Here is a 22,049-nt window from a genome sequence, read left to right on the forward strand (position 1 = left end):
CTTGGAAAAAAACAAACCCTTTCTTCATAATATCCTTTTCATTCAACTTGTAAAGTTACTTTGCAGTAAGATGGATAGCCAATAAAAAGAAAGAAAGAAAAAGAAAAAAAGAAAGAAAGAAAGAAAGAAAGAAAGAAAGTTTGTTAGTTCCAAGCTACTATCAAGTTATTTCAAATTTACTGAGTAATTTTTAGGAGACTTATCACAGAACCCCTTACACCTTATTTCCTCTAACGTGGTCATTTCATTGCACAGATAACTCTCTGATATCACATAATTTTTCCACCACATCATAGGAGAAAGTAGTAGTTATTTTTAATCTACTTTAAAACTATAAATATGTTTCTTGCATAAAGCATCTGCATTTATCCACCTGATATCTGGCATGTTTTATTTCACACAATGCAGTCAAGCTGGGAAGGCTTTGGGAAACCATTACATTGGACTGTCTGACATTTTTGTTTGGATGGTGTAGTTTCTACAGGTTGTATTTTATGAGTGCCTAGTTCTATGATTAATTGTTTCATGGAAAGACTGTTGACGCAGTTCCAAGGACTTTACTTCTGTGAGTTGAGACTGTGTAACCGTGCCAGAGAAACCATTCATTATTAGGAAATGAGAGCCAAGGCACAGGCAAACAGGAATGAACAACTGAAATGTCCATGGGGAGAACTCTAATAGAGCCTATGCTGTTGTTCACATGTCTGTAGATAAGTTATCCTTGTCTTAGCTTTGGGTGAAAGGGTGAGCTAATAAGGAGATATTACTGATTGCCAAAGCTTCGCTTGCTATTTGCAGAGGGGGAAAGAGTTTAAAGAGATATGCCTCTGGGAAGATTTAACACAGCTGAGTACCATTTCAAAGCATGGGTCCCGTTATGCAAGCTGTTGCTAACCTAGTCCTCTTTCCTTTAACAGAAGGTCATAAAATATGCATCTAATTCATTCAGCAAACTCTTTCATCCAAGGAAGAGTACACTTTCTCTCTACTTCTCCACATTTCTTGTCCTATATTCCAGATGAAGTGTGTGTGTGTGTGTGTGTGTGTGTGTGTGTGTATAAGCTTTTAAACTTTTTTTAACCTTCGTAATCCTTAACGTTCAACTTTTGTCCTCCGCTTTTTAACTCTGTCGCTTTTCCCCATTTTTATTTGCAGAGTCTCACTTAGTGCTCAGAGTCATGTAGGTAAGACAGGAGTTGTAGTTTGTAATAATATTGTTTTATTGTGGTATTGGTTTATTTTGTATATACGTTTGATTTGCATTAGATTAATCTGTACTACACTGAATCATAAACACCCATGAAATAAAACTATTACTATTTTTCCTCAGCAACTGTCTACTCTGTGAATAGTATTCAGTGTTGGTAGTTTAATTTCAATAAAATTGCCCCTCAGCTTGAAAGGAGGAGTGCTGGGTCAACACAACCTAATATAGAAGGAGAAAGCCAAACCATTTGCTGTCTCTCATTGGGGAGATCATAGAGAAGTCAGAGAAAGGACTGGCAAGTCCCCCACAAAAGCTTAGTGTCTCCATGGTGACTGAGACAGGCTAGCCTGGCAACTGAAGACAAAAAAAGGACTCTTATGAGCAACAATATACTTGAAAAACAGTTCCATTATTCTTTCTGCCTATATTTTCTACCTTTCTTGGCTACCACTTATAGTGAAAAGCCTTTAATTAAAACCAGGGTTGGTGTGTGAATCTACTTCCAACTTGGATAGCATCTGCTTTCTACTTGTCCATCAATTCCGTTTACTTCTTCAAGTGCAACTATGGCCCCTTTACAACCTGCGGACTTCAACTCCCAAAAATTCTTAGCCAGCATGGCTGGCTCAGGAATTCTGGGATTTGAAGTCCATAGGTCATAAAGTGGCCATAGTTGCACAACCCTGTTCTAATGTCATCTGTTCTCTTTTTTAAGCTAAGAGCTGTGGTGGCACTGTGGTTAGAATGCAGTATTGCAGGCTAATTCTGCTGACTATTAGGAGTTCGATTCTCACCGGCTCAAGGTTGACTCAGCGTTCCATCCTTCTGAGCTCAGTAAAATGAAGTCCCAGATTGTTCGGGTCAATACGCTGACTCTGTAAACTGCTTAAAGTGGGCTGTAAAGCACAGTGAAGTGGTATGTAAGTCTAAATGCTATTGCTATTTAAACTCCTTTCATGGCCCCTTCAATACCTAGATTGCTATGTTTTAAACAAATGAATCTGAAGCACAAAAGATATATCTCATCAGGTAACTGTTTGATACCTTACACATTAACAGCAACATTTGTTGAAAATCTCTTATTTCAACAGACCATCACATAAAAATGATTATGGAACATTCTGGCAATATGTGGAAGTCTTCTAGGAAAGCTTTATCCAACCTCACATTTTTGGTGCCTCTAATTCCCAGTCATAATGGCCATTTGTATCAGTTTGGGGAGGATGATAGATTGATAAAGGCTGTTTTGGGATATACTTACAAGTGATATTGAAATAATGCTAATAATAATACCCTCAGTTGAATATTAGAGTTGCAGAAGAAGCTACAATAGAGCACTTTCATCTAGCTTCTTTTTTTCATTCCACAAACTTTGAGGAACTGATTCACATTGATCTGTGAGAGTCCTCATTACTGTTGTTTGCAAAATAACACACCCTCTGGATAAGCTGACTACTTCTCTTTCCAGCCTGGCCTGCCATCTTCATCTTCATTCTTAGCTCCCCTAGCATTTGTTTTTATGTCTGTTTACAGACATAAAATGATATGATATTGCTGTGGGGGGCAGTGAAAATTTTTTCTTAATTTAAAAGCTATGTGAAACAATAGTATTACAACACATTTTTTTTACCTAAACAGGGAAGTAGTGGGGAATGGAATGAAATAAATCTTTTCTACCAGGGAGAAACTGCTAGCGTCCAAGCTCCTGTTAACACTATAAACCTATATTCCCAAAAATTTCCCAAGAGGCATACACAGCTGCTAGTGGGATGATGATGCTCTGGGAGTAGCATCCCTCCCCATAACATACATTTTTGTTGGTAGCTTTGACTAGTGTCCAGATTTTCAAATCATTTTCCTAGCAGAACTTTACATATACTAGTACATCCATTTTTCTAAAGATTTAATATACGATACAGTTACAGTACATTGTTCTGTAAAATTTGGAGAAAATGCAAACCTTAATTAAATTTCAGCTTGTGTATTAGTTTGATAATGCAAAATTAGGCAAATTTGCATTATTAGATAAAGGAAACAATTTCTCTCAGTCTTTACATCGAAGGAACTATCGTTACTGTTAATTTCATTCTTCCTCCTAATCGCCCATGAAATCCAAGGGAGTCATGATACTAGGCCTAAGCCTGTAGGAAGTTTGTAATTGCTCAGTATCGCCTATTATTTTCCATCTTGCCAAATCTAATTTATAAATTGCAATCATACATAATGCTATAGTACTTGTTTTGCATACTGAAACTTGACAGTTTCAGTATGAAGTTTCTGGTATCTGTAGATTTGGCTTCAAAATCCGAAGACCCAAGTAGCTGCTTAGCCCAGGATATCAATTAAGATGGGACTAAATAGCCAAATCAGTAATAGTCAAATCAGCAGGTTCATCACTAGAATCCTTCACGTTTCTGGGTTCTATACTTTTCCAGGATTTGAAATGGACACCTAACATTAGAACCATCATTTAAAAGGCGCAACAGAGCATGTTCTTACTGCTCAATTTAGGAAGTTCAGATGCCCCAGGAGCTTTTGTTACAGTTCTACACAGGAATTATTAAGTCTGTCATTTGTATGTCTATAGTTTATTGGTTTAGTACAGTAACTAAACAGGATACAGGTATATACTCCAATGGATAGTTAGGACTGCAGAAAAAAACAGTTACAACCAACCTGCCTTCCACAGAAGACCTGTATATTGCGTGGATCAAAAGGAGGGCTGAGAAAATAATTACTCTCATATTCAGGATATAGACTGTTTCAACTCCTCCCCTCAGGATGCCACTATAGGGCATTAAATACCAAAACATTTAGACACACGGACAATTTTTTCCCTTGTGCCATCACTCTGCTGAACACCTAATCTCACAATACTGTCATGTCTATACATACACATTGTATGGCTGTATGATTATTAGTCTGTTGCTTTGCATGTACTGGAGACAAATTCCTTAGGTGTCTAATCATACTTGGCCAAAGAAAGCATTCTAATTTAAAATAGTTTGATACAACAGGGACAATTTCCTATGACAGAAAGGCTAATTCTCAGAAAGACATCTTATACCACTGAAAACAAATTGAACATCATCTCCATTGGTAGATGAGACACTTAGCAACAGGTACACCCATCTTAGTTTCACGTGAATTGTCTTCATCTCATTGCTGATTGTAAGTACTAGTTTTGCACCTCCACTGCACTGCCTATCATAAAAACTGGGTCATTTAATTAACACGGCTGTCACACTTCTATATCATCCTCTGGCTCTTTTTGGCATCTTTCACTCTATTAATTGTATTTCTTTCATCACACACGCTCTATTGGCAAGTACTCAGAAATGAATGTGTTTATAGCTGATCCTCGGACACCTCATTTCATTGGCCTTTTGTGAAAGATAGGAGTCTAAATATTATTTACTGCCTGAGAAAATAGAATCCCGATGGTCCAGTTTGCCCTGCAACATCTCTATTGTTGGCAGTGATTTAATGCTGAGTTTGTACAGATGGAATGAAAGTCAAACAGCAACATATTTTAACTCTCCTGGGCAGTGCATCAGTCAGAGGCCCAGTGAAATGCAATTGCATTGTGAGCCACACTTTGTCATCTATTCAGTCAGAGACAGGCCCATTTTAAAATACTCTAAGGTAGAGCAAAGTGCTAAAAGGGGAAATTATCTGAAAAATGCCTTCATGGAAGATCACTTTCTTTTCTTCAGCATTTGGACTATAGAAATGGAATTAATGGTTTTACGGAGGTACATATTTTTTTAAAAAAATATAGAGGGTGACTGGATAAGAAATAAATAGGCAAATTTGATCATAAATACTGATTAGCTTGGTTACAGGAAGCAGTGAATGGAAATGGTGTTTGGGATGAACTTGTTCATCATAACAGCACCATTACTGAAACATTTTGTGGTATTATGAAGAATAATTATTTCACTTGGGTTTTTATATATACTTTATATATTTTATTCTGGTTTAAGAAAAAAGATACATATTCCTTTCATTCTCTTTTCATCATTGCATTAATGAATCAAAAGGAATTTCACTAGTAATTGCAAAACTGGTTAGAGTTATTATGAATAGAATTGTCTCTTGACTTATACTGAAACACCCATCGCAAGTGTCCCTTGTCTCCTTTAATTTTCAATTTGGTTTCTGAACCATTGGCTTCCTCTATTAGCGGGTCTTATGATACAGAATAACTTCTTATATATTAAGGACATTATGGTTATTTTTATGAAGAATATTATCTTTATATATGCATAACTGCAATTTCAATAGTTATAAATCAGTGTTAAAACTTCCATTATCACTTTGGGGCAAAATTAATATGATCAAAATGAATCTTACATTGAGATTAATGTATGTTTTAAGAGGGATTCCAATGTTAATCATTTTTAGTTATTTTACAGAGACGAGTAAGTTAATGATAAATTTTTTATTGTAGGTTAAAACACTGAAATATCTGTGGCCAGATTAAAGTTTCTATATGATAATGGTGGCCACAGCCTACCAATTTTTCAAATAAATCACTGAGTTTTTACTTTGATGTGTACAAATATATTACTTTGGAATAAGACACTTAATAAATATTCTTTTTAGAACTATATGGAAAATATGTTATATTACTTGGCAAGTTTTAAGGTTGAGATGCATTAAATAATTGTCTTTGTTTTCAGCATTGAAAGTTCTATGTTTTCAGCCCAAATTATAAAATTTTGCAGTAATGACAAAGATTTTTACTGGAGTGCTTGGGCTAAACAAGATCTTCAGTGTTAAATTACCTGATTTCTAATAATTCTATTAAATACTTTGATAGATTATAGGTTGAAAGGGTAATACAGTATGTACAATTGAAGCACATAATAAACCAACAATATTATCCAGACACTCTAGCAACCTTCAAGGTATCTTCAGGATACCAAGACAGGCAGCATTTGTATAGAAACCAGCAACTGAATTTTCAAAGGAACTAAAAAATAATATGAAAAATAATATTATTTACTCCTCTGAATTGTGGAATGAAGAATTGGAATACTTTACCAAATTTTATAAAATCAATGAGTCAAAATATTAAGAAATGTAAAATATAATTCTTATGATTTAAAAATAAATTAAATCATTATAAATGATTTAATATTTAATGGATTCTTTGAAGATATTTTTAAAAATAATTAATGTATAGATTTTCTGTGTGTTGAATTGTTAAGAAATTTAAAGGCTCCTTAATTCATATGACTATGTCTGGCTACGGCCTCATTTTTGTTTCCAATCATTAAACATATGAGAACAATTTTGAAAAGAAATATCGTATGGAACTGTTGCTTCAAGAAAGGTGCTTGAAGCTTGAATTGTTGCTTTGGGTCTCTTGAACATAGGACTCAGATAATTTTACTTAAAGAGGATAATTTTATTTAAATGGAAATTAATTTATTCTCCTGACTTTAAGGAATGAATCCAGGTTATGAATTATTTTTCTTTATAAGGTCTCTATGTTTTAAGAATAAAATGATGAAGCAATATGTTTGTATATAATCTAACTCAATAAATTTATGCATTAAATTATTTTTTTATTATGTAGAATTCCTCTCTCTCTTTGGTTAATGGTTTTATTTTTTTCACATTTATTTTAATAATATTTTTTTATTTGCTGTATAACTAATTATATCTCTTTTGTCTTCCTGTTGGTGTTATAATATATTTTTAATTTCATTTAGAAATTAAATTTTAAAAAAACCCTTGTAATAGTGAAAACACTTTTTTCTTTAAAAAAAAACACTGTTATATTGGTAAGTTTTATTTTTCCTTTGATCTAAATTTCACTTGATAATTTTAATGGGGAAACTGGATTTTTTTTTCTTAGATGAAATACCTAAATTTTTGTCCTTTATGAATGTCTTGGTGGTATATTTCATAATGTAATCAATGAAGCAGTTCAGGAAGATAAGGTAGCAAACTGTCCTTAGTCTAGATTGCTATATGATAGCTCTCAAATAGCTGTCAGTAAAATGTATTAATAAAAAATGTTCAGCCAGCATCCATTGGTCTAATTCATTGTGTGCGCTTGATTAGACAAGGTATGAGGTGCAATGACCATTAGCACAAAACAATAAGTCTTCTCATATAGACAAGAAATATTATGCCTAAGAACCTCCTCACCATCATAGGTAATCTCAATTCTCCATTTTTCAAGTGCTCTCTGTTTATCTGCTAGAACAAAGAAAAGAATCCGACAGCTTGGTACTATCCAACAGCCTTCTTTGTCCCAGTAAGGTTGACTTCAAAGTCATCCTGCCAGCAGGTTTTGAAATCCATTCTTGCTGCACTGAGATTTAGTGAGAAATATTTTCACTTGCTTAAACCAAAATAAAAAAGCGTGCTAGCTTGACTATCTTCAGCTGAAGCAGGATTGCTGTGTGTGGATGTCATATGCAGCCCTCTCATCTTGAAAATCTGGTTCTAATCCAGTCACAGGTTGTTGGATTCTAATGTGTGGGTTAACATTAAATGAACAATCAGCACATCTGGCATCAAGCAATAGCTCATTTTTCCCATTCCCATTTTCCATATATATATGATTTAGCTCATGTATAAATGCACTCATGGAGAAGACCCTACAATATTCAGTATAACTATAAAAGAGGTTCTCCAAATGGAGTAAGCACTGATTTTGATTTTGATTTTCATAAAGGAAATACAGTATCTGCTCCTGCACTGCTCCCGAACTGTACAGTACTAATGCCAGCTGACTCTGAGCAAGTTTGAGAAAAAGCTTATCTATATTGGGATATTCTGTCAACAGAAATATGCAGAATTGCAAATATACATGCACACACCCAAATATATATATCCAAAATTAAATTATATTTATATACCATTCAAGTATTAAAAAGCATCTATATACAAGCATAAAAAATAAAAATTCCTTTCTTCCACTCTGTAGGTCTCTGATGCCTTTCAGAAATAGTGCTATATAGTGGTTATAAATTTGTTTTGTAGACAGAACGTTGTCTGTTCAAAACACAGGAAAACCTGTATTATTATTTTTTCCCTTCGGCTACCTCTCCTGCCACTGGACTTTCCTATTTTTTCTTTTTAATAAGACAACCAGTGCACCATTTCATCATTTCTTTAATGACTTTATGTACACATCCAGTGAAATGATGAAATGCTGTGTCTGTCAGCTGGTTTTTAAAAGTCAGGTTTTGAACCAGCCATGGTCTATATGCCAGACAAGTGTTATAATAACTTTGCTATTGTACTACCATTGTTAAGACCAGCTCTGGAGGATAGTGGAGACCATAGCAACCATTGAATCAGCTGAGACATGTTCCTGTTCCTTGATGTGGTTGATCAAAGTGCAGGGGTTGACAAAGAAGAAAAAAATATGCCCCAGGCAAAATGGGTAGCAGCTTTTGAGGTAAACGAAGCAGGAAAACAGAACTTTGAAAGTACAACAGAAAAATCCATGTGGATAGTCATTCTTGCAAGGGATGTGGAATTTGTAAAAGACAAGGTCATCCAGTCCTCCCATCCGGAAGTAGTTCCTGATCTGTACCAGTTTGCTGCATAAGCCAGGGATCACTTTTGGATGGCAGGATTGGATAATCTCATCTTCTACTCATTCTACCTGGAAGTGCAGATAAAGCCTCAGGCACTTTCCTTATTCATTAAAGCAATTTGGCTTTTCTCTTATGTGCATTCTATCTTAACAATACTGAATATTTGTGAGTGACGCCATTTTGTAGTTCATTTCTTTAAAATGGATCTTGTCTTATAGAGATATGAAAATCATAGCATGCGCTCATTATCTGCACAAAATGTCTCTCTCATTCTGTCTCTCTCTGTCTGTCTGTTTCTCTCTCTCTCCCTCCCTCCCTCCCTCCCTCTCTCTCTCTCTCTCTCTCACACACACACACACTTATAAACAGAATTTCCATGTATATTTAAATAGCTGAGCATTTCAAAAATATTTCCTTAAAACATTAATGTATGTTTTAAGAGGGATTCCAATGTTAATCATTTTTAGTTATTTTACAGAGACGAGTAAGTTAATGATAAATTTTTATTGTAGGTTAAAACACTGAAATATCTGTATATTACTTATAAACAGAATTTCCATGTATATTTAAATAGCTGAGCATTTCAAAAATATTTCCTTAGAACCAGGATTCAGGAACCAAGATTGTGACAAAAGATTCAGAAAGTAATGCCCTAAATTTTTTGACCACCTTATAACTCTACAGGGTTCAAAACACGGTTTTACATTGTAAAATGTATGTTTATGTTATGAAAAGGTTTTTGTGTCCTCTTACTGTTGTGTCCTCAGAGATACGACCAGCGGCTGCCGAAGAACCAGGAAGAAGCCCTGATTGGTTCAGACACGCTTTCCGGCCGGCGGAAAAATAGCAACCCTCCCATTGGTTCCCCACCTGACAGCTCCAAGTATACATAGCTGTCAGGCGGTTTTTGTGGTGTTCTGTTTACTAAGCTTGCAGTTGTGAATAAATAGTTAGTTGAACCAACTGTCTCCTCAGTCATTCAAGCGCCGCAAACTTAAAACTTACTGTATTGTGTGTTCAATTACATGGACTGTGAAGGCAAAGCACATTAAAAAATAAAGTAGCATGAGTATACACACAGCAATTCTCATCCAACATTTTGTCAAAAATATTGTCCAAGCCAAAAGATTTAGAGGAGAGAAAAGTATTTGAAAAGAAAGAAATGAAGTAGTTGGCAGGAGAATCTGTGATGAAGGGAAAATGCAAAGTATACCAATAGCCTTTTTCAAAACACACATTCTCTGTATACTACTTAGATTACAAGGAAAAATGTTCAGCTTGGGACTTTGTTTGCCTTTTTGAAACAGTTAAAATTAAATTTCCCTAATTAGGAGTTCCAGAAATCAATACCTTCAAGATTTTTCTATCATGTTAACCAAACCCACAGAATATGATAAACCTAACAGTAAAAGTGTTTAATGGCTTCATGCAATAAGTATTCTTTCAGTTCCCAATACATCCAATTTTGGCTTCCTATCTTTTTTTTATCAAAATGTTTAGACAATTTGAATATGACAAGTTGAATGATTCTGACCCATGCATACACTCACTGGTCGAGAGAGAATATTAGGTTTTATTTAAAATATTAAAAGTTAAAAATATTCAGCGTACTACAGTATGGTTTTTCGCTGATAATCCAAGTACTAATTCACTTGTGTTCCAAAAGGAAAGCTGTGATATAAAAGATGAATACTAAACATTTTGATAAGATCCTTAAAGCCTGTTTTATCCTTTGCTGGTAAAGATATCTCACAATTCCTGCTCTGAAGTATATCCTTAACAGAATATGACATAGTGATAAAAACATTGTTATTATGTACCTTATTAGTTTTTGGAGTAATCTCTATGAGATGTTTATTTTGTTTTGGTCTTCTTTAGTACAGCCATATGAATCTTTTTGGACTCAATATGTTTGAGAATCAGCCTCATCAATTATTGCAAAGGCATATTTATTAATATTAATATATTTCAGTCAGCTACTTTCATCTGTATTACATCTCCCCATTTTTTTTTTATCATTTACATTCATATCTAGAAAGAAAATAGCCACCCTAACTAATAGAAACAGAGCTATAAGAAGCCTCTCTAATGTCATTGTAGCTTTGATGCACTATAAGCTTTGGAAAAGAATGCAGAGAAAAGTAGATTCTCCAGTCTCCCATTCAGGAAAGATAAGGGGGAAAAATTCAGCCCAGCCCAGACAGGGGTTAATAAAGAGTTCATCAGATTCAATACGAAATTGTCTTGCTCTTCAAGCCATCCCATCTGAAGATGGGTCAAGAATACCCTTTCCCATTACTTCTATGAAAACAGTGGAAAGAAAAAAAGAATTAGAAAAAGAATTAGAAGACGCATGTAATCAATCTTCTCCTTTACAAAATCCAGTAGTTCTTCAGTCTGCCAGACACTGCATCTTTCAGGGCAAGAGACAGGCAATGCCTATTAAATGTGTTTTTCTTCTCCAAAGAAATGGGGTCAGTAAAGGATCCTTCTAACCTTAATACACTAAAGCTTTAATGAAAGGCAACTGCTATTTTAAGATTTTATGAGAGGATTTTTTTTTATATGTGTAACAAAGAGTTGCAGACACCTGTACCCATTACTACAGAGTTTCAACAGACTCTTTTTATCTGAATCTCCAAGCCAGTTCTTATAAACTTTTACAAATCGTTAGACCCATAAATGAGGCTTAGTAATGAAGAAAGCTAGGTCTTGACATACTCAACTGTTATACTTTAAAATAAGACTGATATGCTACAGTATCTTTCTTTTTATTATGGTGCTTTCATTACCCTATGTTCTCTTGACAAAGGAGGAATTTTCTCAAAAGTTGATACAAATCAACAGCGTTTGTTTGCTTTCAAATCCTATAACATCAAGACCACAAAATTACACTAGAGTCGTTCGAATGTACATTGAATGAATGTATACCTGCAGAAACCCATTTAATTCAGTCTGTTTGATTGGCAAATTTCATCAAGTATAAGGTAAGGAACAATGTTGCTTCAATAACGTGAACTTTAATTGCCTATAGTTATATTGTTCCTCTTCATTGACAAGGAAGGAAAAATACTTATCATTAGACTCTTTTGATACAGCTCTATCAAAAGAGTCTAATGATAAGTATTTTTCTTTTTTTGTACAACTTTGTACAAGAGCTGTACAACTTTGTTGGTGCCACTGACCACAACTTGTCTGTCAAATGAGTCATCCTCTAAAAGATGGGTGGGGCCAGAATAAAAATTAAAGTTTATTTAATTGAAATATAAACTTAAAATTAATTCAAGATGTCAATTTGATTATGACATAATTTTCATATATATTTAATGATTTCTCTCTTCCATTACATTAAAAATATAGTTTGGTTAACCATAAATTGCATCATTGTACAAGATAGAATTTTAGAATATTCAATGTAGTGAAGTACAGTGCTTTTGCAAATGGATTGCATTTGCAAAGTTTCATGAACTTTGTTAAAGTGGTCCTTGCCATATCATTATTCAGCTGCACAGCCACTTTATCTCAAAAAAATATTTGATGATAGGTAATTCTTCCAAGCTGAGGTCTTTATTGTTTCCACACCTATAGGCAGAATCTTGCCAGACTAAGCACTCCACTATCTGCATATACCATATACTTTGAGAACTATTGGAGAGGACTTGTTTTCACCCTCATTGTCTCACATAAAATATCTGGATTTAACTGTCTCTTATTCCATTGGAATGTATCTGCTGCCTCCTGGGAATCCAGCCTACCACATTCCATCACATTGCCCATGCTTTTGGTATTCCATACATAGCACGTAAGCAATACATCTACCAAAGAGACCATGTTTTCCAGTAAGGTAATTTGTGAACATTCATCTTCAAGTTGAGTGCTCTTGGGATTAAATCTGGCTGATCATTTGCCTCACATGCTCACATTTGCGGTAGACAAGGTAAGTGAATACTACTCCTGGATATAACGTGTGAATGTCTGTGTACCTAGAAGGTGCATTTAAAGTTATAAAAATACCCAGGTCTTTCTTCGTGTTATTGCTTCTTTAAGAGCCACATTATGAGTCAATTCCTTGCAACTATGTGGGGGAGAAAGCAAGGGACTACAAGACTGTCTGGGAAACTGTCGTGGAACATTGAACATGAAGATCACATCATAACAAGAGCTGCCCAGTAGTGAAGCAGCAGCTAATAGCATGGAAGCATCCACAACTTCCCCAAATTTAATTCCTTTGGGAATCATGGATCCTAGATTTTGGACGCATCCTGTAAGTTAGCCCATTTGAAGTACCTTTGTTCCAAAATTATTGCCCTCGTGACAATGGGAGTTTTAGTGGTGTATATTTCAATAAATCAATTTGATATGCAGATGTTAAGAGATGACTAAAGAATTAGAGGTTCCCATGAGGACTAGAGAATGAGAGAGTGTCTTAATTTCTATGGCAATAATTTGAATTAAGAGCAATGACTTATAGAACAAAATTAATATTTATAATGTATTGGACTCTACTATATTTGTATAGACCAGGGCTTTTTAGGGCAGGACTTTGTTGGAGATGTAATAAAAACAACACGTAAAAAAAAAACACCATGTGAACATTTCAGTTTAAAGGAATCAGTATATAAAGCAAGAAAGTAATCATCACTATCATTATTGTCTGATTCATTACTATTTCTTGCTAAGGAAATCTGAGGATCTTGCAGGCATGTTGAAAGGCAACGGCACATTCTTTTAAGTCTTGTAAGGACTTCGCGGGTAGCATCCACTGCATATTTTATACTACAATAAATACTTAACACAGCTCCTATTTTCGCTGTCAGGTGCAGGAAGTCTAGTTATGAATTGTTGAGAAATGGTTATTCAAAAGCTTAATGACAGGTTTTCCACTTTATTTGATTAATGAACTATAATTAGTTACAAAAGGCTGTTCTTGGGAATGCAGATTTGGGTCTCCTGAGACTGATCCTCCTCGACTGCAAGAGCCATTAGTTATATTTGAAGTCCAGACTCATATGTTTCAGAATACTGCCATTTATTAAGCATTTCTCTAAAAGAAGAGTATTCCTATAGATGAACACAGACACACATAAATTTCTGCATTTATATATGCAAATATTTACACACATACACACACGCGCGTGCACACAAACACACACACATCAGATAATTGTCACTGTTTTGTGATGGCATTCCTCTGAGATTAGTTTTATTCAGTGCTGGTATGGGGGAGAGGTCTAATTCTAGGCTCCTTCTATGTGTGACCCGACAAATGTGCGCACGACAAAAGCGCACTGATGAAACCGTGGCGTGAAAACCGCGATGTCATCAGCGTGCCCACAACAGCGCGTCAACAACAGCACGCCGACAGAAGCGCAATTTAAGTTAAGGCAAGGGTTAGGGTCAGGGTCAGGTTTAGGGTTAGGGTTAGGGTTAGGGTTAGGGTTAGGGTTAGGGTTAGGGTTAGGGTTAGGGTTAGGGTTAGGGTCAGGGTTAGGGTCAGGGTTAGGTTTACGGTTAGGTTAGGGTTAGGGTTAGGTTTAGGGTTAGGTTTAGGGTTAGGTTTAGGGTTAGGTTTAGGGTTAGGTTTAGGGTTAGGTTTAGGGTTAGGTTTAGGGTTAGGTTTAGAGCGCGCTTCTGTCGGCGTGCTGTTGTCGGCGCGCTTCTGTGCTCATTTGTCGGTGCGGTTTAGAACTCGCGGTTTTCTCACAGCGGTTTCATCAGGAGTGCTTTTGTCGGGCACGCTTTTGTCGGTGAACCCCTTCTATGTATGGTACCTCTGGGTTGGACTACACCACTCCTATTTAACATAAACATTTTATAACATATTAGAACATTTAACATGAAATCAATGGGTGAAGTCATTCATCAGCACAGAGTGAAATATCAGTATGCTGATGATATTCAATTATACCAATCCACCCTTGGCTGGTCAAGTGATGCTGTCTAGGTGCTTACTCGGTTCCCGCAAATTATGATGGTTGGTTGGGGATAAACAAGCTGTTAAGGCTGAGTGTCTTTGGGGTTTTGAGTACCCTAAATCAGGGGTCCCCAACCCCAAGGCTGGTGCCTGGTACTCAGCTGTGCAAGCGGTGGGCAAGTGCACAAGCATGCAAAATTGCATTTGCACAATCAGTGTGCGCAAAACCATTCCATCTCCCCTCCATCATTACCATCACCGATCCACAGAGCCAGAAAGGCTGGGGACTGCTACCCTAGATGTAATGGGAGAACACTCATCCAGACAGAGGCGCTGCACAGTTTTGAAGTCTTCAAAAAGTAGTGGGGCTTTTGAACAAATCCTAAGTGCCTGCTCCTAGATTAGGAGACCATGATCACAGTCACTCTCCAATTGGATAACTGCATTGTGCTCCACGTCTGGATGTCCTCAAAAATACTTGAAAGCTTTAACCAATTGTAGTAACATCTATAGTTTTAAACTTGCCCTGTTCATTTGGGTTACACTGCTGTTGCTGTTGTTGGTTCCAATATGCTTCTGGATCAGTGGTGGGTTTCAAAATTTTTTAGAACCTCTTCTGTAGGTGTGGCCTGCTTTGCGGAAGTGGTTTGCCAGCCATGTGACTGGGTGGGAGTGGCTTGCCGACCACGTGACCGGGTGGGAGTGGCCAACTTGTAAAATGTGGTGAAACTCAGTTAACAATGCTCTTGCTTAGCAACCAAAATGTTGGCTCAGGAACTCTGGCATTGAAGTACGCAAGTCTTAAAGCTGTCAAGTTACAAGACCCTTGCACCCCTAACCCTTTAGAAAAAAAACCCAGGGGTGTTCAAACTTGACAGCTTTAAGACTTGTGGACTTCAACTCCCAGAATTCCTCCTCTCACTCTTCATCTTGATGATGTGCGGATGGGCGGGGGGAGGAAGCTGGAACCGGTTCTAAATGGCACTGTAGATTTGTGGAACATCTTCTATAGAAGAGGTTAGAACTGGCAGGAACCCACCCCTGTTCTGGATATAATTCAAGGTTTTGGTTATTGCCTTCAAAGCCCAGCAGGCCAGGTTACTTGGAGGGACCACCTATCTCCAAAAATCTCTGCCTGTCCCATTAAATTTGACACACAGGTGTGCACAAGGCTTCTCTATTAAACAATACAATATAATACAATACAGTAGCAGAGTTGGAAGGGACCATGGAGGTCTTCTAGTCCAACCCCCTGCCTAGGCAGGAAACCCTATACCGTTTCAGAAAAATGGCTATCCAACATCTCTAAGCGCAGCTTAGAGGGAACAGTGGTAGGAGAACCATGATTATTGTGCTCACTTGCATACTTGCAATATGTTGAAACTTGCTCTATTACTGCAGGAAGCTTCTACTTGCATATATTATGGGATAGCTAGCATTTAATAGCTTTAACTGAGTGTTTATATGAATATCAATAGGAGCTTGTGATGGACCACTTGATTTAATGCAAAGAAAATAGAGACATATTAAGTGAGGCTAGGACACATCTCTGCATAATTTTACCGGTATTAATTATAGACACTCTTCTGTTTGTCATGGCCACGAGGCCCAGGAGGCCAGTATGGCTTTATCTGATTGCTGACATCCTATTAGCACCACCCAGTGAGCATCACGTGTAGCTTAAGGGATGCTACAGAATATGTGCAATGTCGTATATAATTACATGGATTGTGTGAATATATTTATTTCCCTTTGTCATATTCTTATCATATCTTAAATAAAAAATAAACAGTATTAAGAATTTATATTCAGACATAATAGCAAAAGAAGGCAATTGTGTGCCAATTAAACCTTCATTTTGCAATTTGTTTTGGGAATCATTAAACACATGTAAGTAAAAAAGTTAATAATCTACATCATGTCAGCATCAAGTCTTCTATGCAACTATACAGACATGATGATTATTTTTATCATATCCCTAGAGAGCTGACTTTCCATTTTTGTTCTCCTATCTTGCTAGAAGTGCTGGCATACATACAACAGATTTAAGCTAAAAACAGAATGGAAGTCTCATATTGATCTTAACATGTAATGAAATACACTATACCATTCTTAATACTCTGTGGATATAGGAACCTGAACAGCTATTGTCAGCCACTGCCACTACAACACAGGCTAGAAATGCAAGACATTTCTGTTTCTGCACAAAGCTTCAAGAGATAAAATCCCATTTCATTCCCTGACAAAGGAGCGACTAGCCCTGGAATCTTTCCATGCAGCTAAACGTATTGCAAAGCTTTGAGCTTGCTACAGATTAATAGTCAAAGATGACAGGCTGTTGAAAGGGGGGAAAGGTCCTTTAATACCATTTTGTTTATTATTTATCTCAACCAGTGAATTTGTTCGAAGCAATATTCTTTCTCATATACACATGGCAAGCAAATATAAGTTTGAGTTTAATATCAAATATCAATAGTAGATGTATACAGCTCTAATTTAAAATACCATGAGCTTTCCTATGGAGCTTCCACTGAGTTCATCTCCAGATGTGAGACAAAAATGTACACAAAATAATTATTACAATGTCACAGCAAAGTGGGTAGTTCTAATAATCCTGTACATGTCTGACAAAATGTATATACATTTGTTTGTGTGTATATATATATATATTGTATATATATAAAATACAAAATGGAGGTCACATATATATAATGGCAGACCTAAGAGTGATCCAGGGAGTAGCTACAAAAGTGAATTTCTCTGTTCTTTGTTCAGAAAAGCCTAGCCTGAGGTTTTGGATATCTCCCTGAATGAATTATTCATCTCCAATTTCTCCAATTCCATCCCATCCAGGTAGTCCTACCGAGTACAGGTAGTCATCAACTTACGACCACAATTGATTTATGTTGCCAAGTGAGAAATTTTTAGGTTAGTTTTGGCACATTTTACAACTTTTCTTGCTACCTTTGTTAAGTGAATCACTTCGGTTGTTAAATTAGTATCATGATTGTTAACTGAATCTGATTTTTTCCACTGACTTTGCTTGACAGAAGGTGATCACATAACCCTGGCACTCTGCAACCATCATAAATGTGAGTTAGTTATCAAGCATCTGAATATAAATCACATGACTCTAGGGATGCCAAAATGGCTGCAAGTGTGAAAAGTGGTCATAAGTCACTTTTTTTCAATGCCATTGTAACTTTGAACAGTCACTAAGCAAACTGTTGTAAGTTGAGGACTACAACAGTATTTCTCAGATACTGCTGGGAACTTCTAGTTTTATCAAATTTCTTCTGCAATTATGAGTAACTCTTTGGTTGTGAAGAGCATTTTATTCTTTTAATTATGTTTGTTTGATCTTAGTTAATTCAAGTTGAGGTGGCCTGAAGGGAAAGTATTTTTAATTTTGGAAAAATGTACCTTTTGAAAGTGAAAAATGTTATTTTTTAAATTTTAAAAAGAGCAAATCAGTAAAACATAAAATCAAAACTTTTGTTTCTTTGCAAAGAGTACATTTTGGTTCCCTTACATATCAGATTCAATAAATGTCTGTAATACAAAGCAGGTTGGTAGGCTGCTCTAATAATAATCACCTGCACTCCCACTGAGTTAATAAATCAGGATGGATGAATTAATTACTTCCAAAATTATCTCAAGCATGAGAGACAGTTGATGTCTTTCAAATTAGGAATTAATTATTACAATGAAACTCAAAAGTTGCAGGCGGTTTTAAGAAATGAGCTAGGGAAGATTACTTCCAAGTCAGTGGGTTACTTCATCCCCCCCCCCCCCCAAATAATTGGCAGAGCATGCCATCAAGAAAGGATAAGAGACATCAAAAGTATTTATACAACTATTAAGCAACAAGCATAAGACTTCGCCATCAAAGGCTAAGGGACAGGCTTCGTCTGCTTGAAGAAATTTAAAGGGATCAATTATGTCCCGATGCTGAATGAGTTACATCCCAATAGGAGATAAACAGATTTGATTCGTTTCTTCAACATTTATACATACTTCCTACAAGTTGTTGACTTTCTATTGCTCTACCTACCTTCTGTTCCTAGCAGCGGTGGGTTTGAAAATTTGTAGCAACCGGTTCTCTGCTCGGTTGCTGGGTGGGCATGGCCATGGTGGGTACTTGGCCTCCTGCACCACAGCGGCGGGGGGGGAGTGTTTTTGCCCTCCCCAGGTTCCAGAGACTTTCGTTGAGCCTCCGGGAAACGGCCTCCCCTGGGCTCTGGAGGCCCTCCGGAGGCTGGAAATGAGCCAATTTCTGGACTTCTGGGACTTCTGGGAGGCCCATTTATTACCCTTCCCAGGCTCTGGAGGCTTTCTTCAAGCCTCCGGGAAAGTGAAAACAGCCTCTCCCAGGCTCTGGAAGCCCTCCAGAGGCGGGAAATAAGCCCATTTTCAGACTTTCTGAACTTCTGAGGGGAGGCCCGTTTTTCAACCTCCCATGGCCTCTTTGTGGGCCTTGCACTTATCTGGCATCCAAAATGGGCCATGTGAAGACTCATGGGAAAGGCAGGGTGGGCGGGGACAGCCAGTCCTTGCAACTACTGGTTTTGCAAACCAGATGTAAAATTAGCATCCGGTTTGCCCGAATCAGTCTGATCTGGCTGAATGCAACCCCTGGTTCCTAGTCACCTGCACTCAGAGACATGTAGTGAGAATGGCGATGGACTATTTATATCACATTTTCTCCCTGCTGGTTTCTCCTATACTTTTTGATAAAGGAATCATGATGAATACAAAATACAATTATGCAGAACTGTTACTCTGACCAAATGCCCTAAAGGCCAACAGGGCAGATCTGAGAAGAGATACCTAAGTATATTTTCACTCTTTTCCATTTCTAAAGAGTTTCTCTTGTGCAGAATGAGAGAGAATACAATAAGACCAGTTGGTTGGTCTCCTCAGTGCTACTCAAGTCATTACACGTCTTTCAATCTTTGATGCAAATAATCATAAAGAGTGGTGGAAAAAGAGGATGCCATGTTGGATTTTTTTCTAAGGATGCTAAGCCAAAGTTTAATATCAGAATTAATCAATCCGATGGATGTTGTCCATGGGACTATAGGAGTATGGATTAAATAATGTTCAGTTCTTCATTTTGGAATTCTTAGAACTGACATATTCACCAAAAAATGCCAGAGCTATGATCTTTATTTCATTTTAAGGAAAAATTGGAATATGGAAGGTTGGTATTCCCCATTTTTTTGTATGAGATGATGGGGAAGGGGTCAAACATGTCATTAGTCATGAGTCTCTGAACACCTGCAAAAGATCTAAGTTCAGCCACCTCGAATGCCTTTTTATTCCCGCTCATTTTCCTTGACTGTTAGTAGTTCAGATTTTTGTGGAGAGCTTAATCTTGCAGTAAATCTTTATAGTCATTTGAACTGCCTGAATCTCCTGATTCCCCTGGCGCTTGACATTTTTTTTAACTTCACCTGAATGTGCATTTTCAGGTACTCCTTAAGTCTCTTCAGGCCATTGTTAACAATTTGTCCTTTTTCTGAGACAACATTGGCCAGTTTTGAAAGCATTATAGGTTCAATTATGAAAGTGCTTCAATCTTCAGATAAAAGCTTCAGCATTTGACTCTTGAAGATATTGCCATATACAGACATATATTTCAGAATTATGCTTAATAATTTCAGCATCATCAACAACAATGTACCTGTTTAAGTCACGATGTATAATTGGCTGGGTAAGATTGTGAAGATACTCCATACCTTTAGCAACATCCACTGCAATGATTAATTTGGACTGCAAGTCGAGGTTTCTGCAATGAAAAAAAAAGACTTGCCTTCATCAAATTAGAGACAGGTGAAATGAATTTGTCAGACCTCCTGATTAGTAAGTAAATTGATAACTAGTATTTGTCATAAGCAAATCAATTTGTCTCTTTAAGGAATTTAAAATGAGAAATTATCTCTAATTTGCAATAGGTTTGTTCTTAATTAGAACTTAGGTAAGTTATTCATTTACCTATTATTCTATCTACTCTTCTAATATCTTCCAATGATAGATTTGATGGTCCAATAATCTTTAGAAAAACATGGTGGAAAAGACAAGGTAGAACATATCTCATGATGAGCGTGAACATTCATTACTACTAGGATGTCAAAATGATGACAGGTGTATTGTTAAAAGGATGCAATTATGTAATTTGTGCCAGTTAAGGCACAATGTCTGATGCAAGGATGTAAGTAGCATCATTTGTGAAATGATCTCATGATCTCATTATTTGCCCACCTTGCTACTTGTTACAATTCATGTTGTTCCTGGAATTTATGCTTGTGCCTTACTAATCTCATGATAAATGGAAGCTCCCCTGAGGCAGGCGTAAAAGGAATAGATTTGTTATTTTCATGGAGGAAGCCTAAACCCAATCGTTATGCATAATCCTTTCCTGTATTTATCAGTGTATTGCAAATTGTAATGTTTCCGAGACAGAGAGCAAAATCAGACGGCAAACATATATATTAATCAATATGGAGAGAATAGATGGGCAAATGTAGAAACACATTTGCTTAAGATTCAGGCTTTGGAGATCACCGCCTTCATGTGCCCCATTTTTGGCCTCAGTGCACCCCATTTTTGGCCTCCACACATCCTGTTTTCAGCCTCCACATGCCACATTTTTGGCCATTTTCATCCCATTCGCTGGCAAACAGGATGCACAGAAAATGGGATGCATGGAGGTCGAAAACAGGATGCACGGAGGCCAAAAATGGGGCACGTGGAGGCAGCGATAGATGGTGGCAATCCACACAGCCTAGAACAGCTGATAGTCGGTATTCCGGGAGGCCACTCCAACCGCCAATCAGCTACTTGTGCTAAATCAGGCTGTTTGCTGCAAGGAAGCAAATTGCTGGGACAGAGAGGCCAAAGATTGGAGACCAGCGGGTGGAGAGAGCTTCAGCAACATTCCCTCTATAAGACGCACAAATATTTCTACCCATTTTTTGGGGGGAGGGAAGTGCATCTTATAGTCTGAAAAATATGGTATACTTCATTTCTATAGACACTCTTAGAATCAGAAAGATATGATCATTAGGAATTTTTAAGTAGTGGTAATCATTTAGAGGCAACTTGAAACCTTAGCTCAAGTTTTAAGGATAAATTTTTGCTGACGCTATAGCTTCCTGAACCCTGCTTGACAATGTCACTGCTTCTAAGGAATGTCACTCTGTCTATTTTATAGCTCTCTGTTGTAACATGCAACCTCCTTATGGTCTTGACTTACTCTACTTTCCAAGCTGTTAGTTCTGCCTATACTTTTGCACTGTACATTTTACTTTTCTCTCACTTTTTTTCATGCCAGTGTAACGTACCAATTCTTTTCACC

The 22,049-nt window shown here is 36.8% G+C and overlaps 1 protein-coding gene across 1 annotated transcript in view; it reads right to left on the minus strand.

The window, feature by feature from the left end:
* The window catches only part of LOC116509345 (serine/threonine-protein kinase TNNI3K-like), a 214,969-nt gene that overhangs the window by 103,206 nt on the left and 89,714 nt on the right, over positions 1-22,049 (minus strand). The window contains 1 exon segment of the mRNA XM_032218492.1: positions 20,376-20,480. Coding sequence (XP_032074383.1) covers positions 20,376-20,480 — 105 coding nt within the window.

The sequence above is a fragment of the Thamnophis elegans genome, chromosome 5, assembly GCF_009769535.1.
Source record: "Thamnophis elegans isolate rThaEle1 chromosome 5, rThaEle1.pri, whole genome shotgun sequence".
Classification (NCBI taxonomy): Eukaryota; Metazoa; Chordata; class Lepidosauria; order Squamata; family Colubridae; genus Thamnophis; species Thamnophis elegans.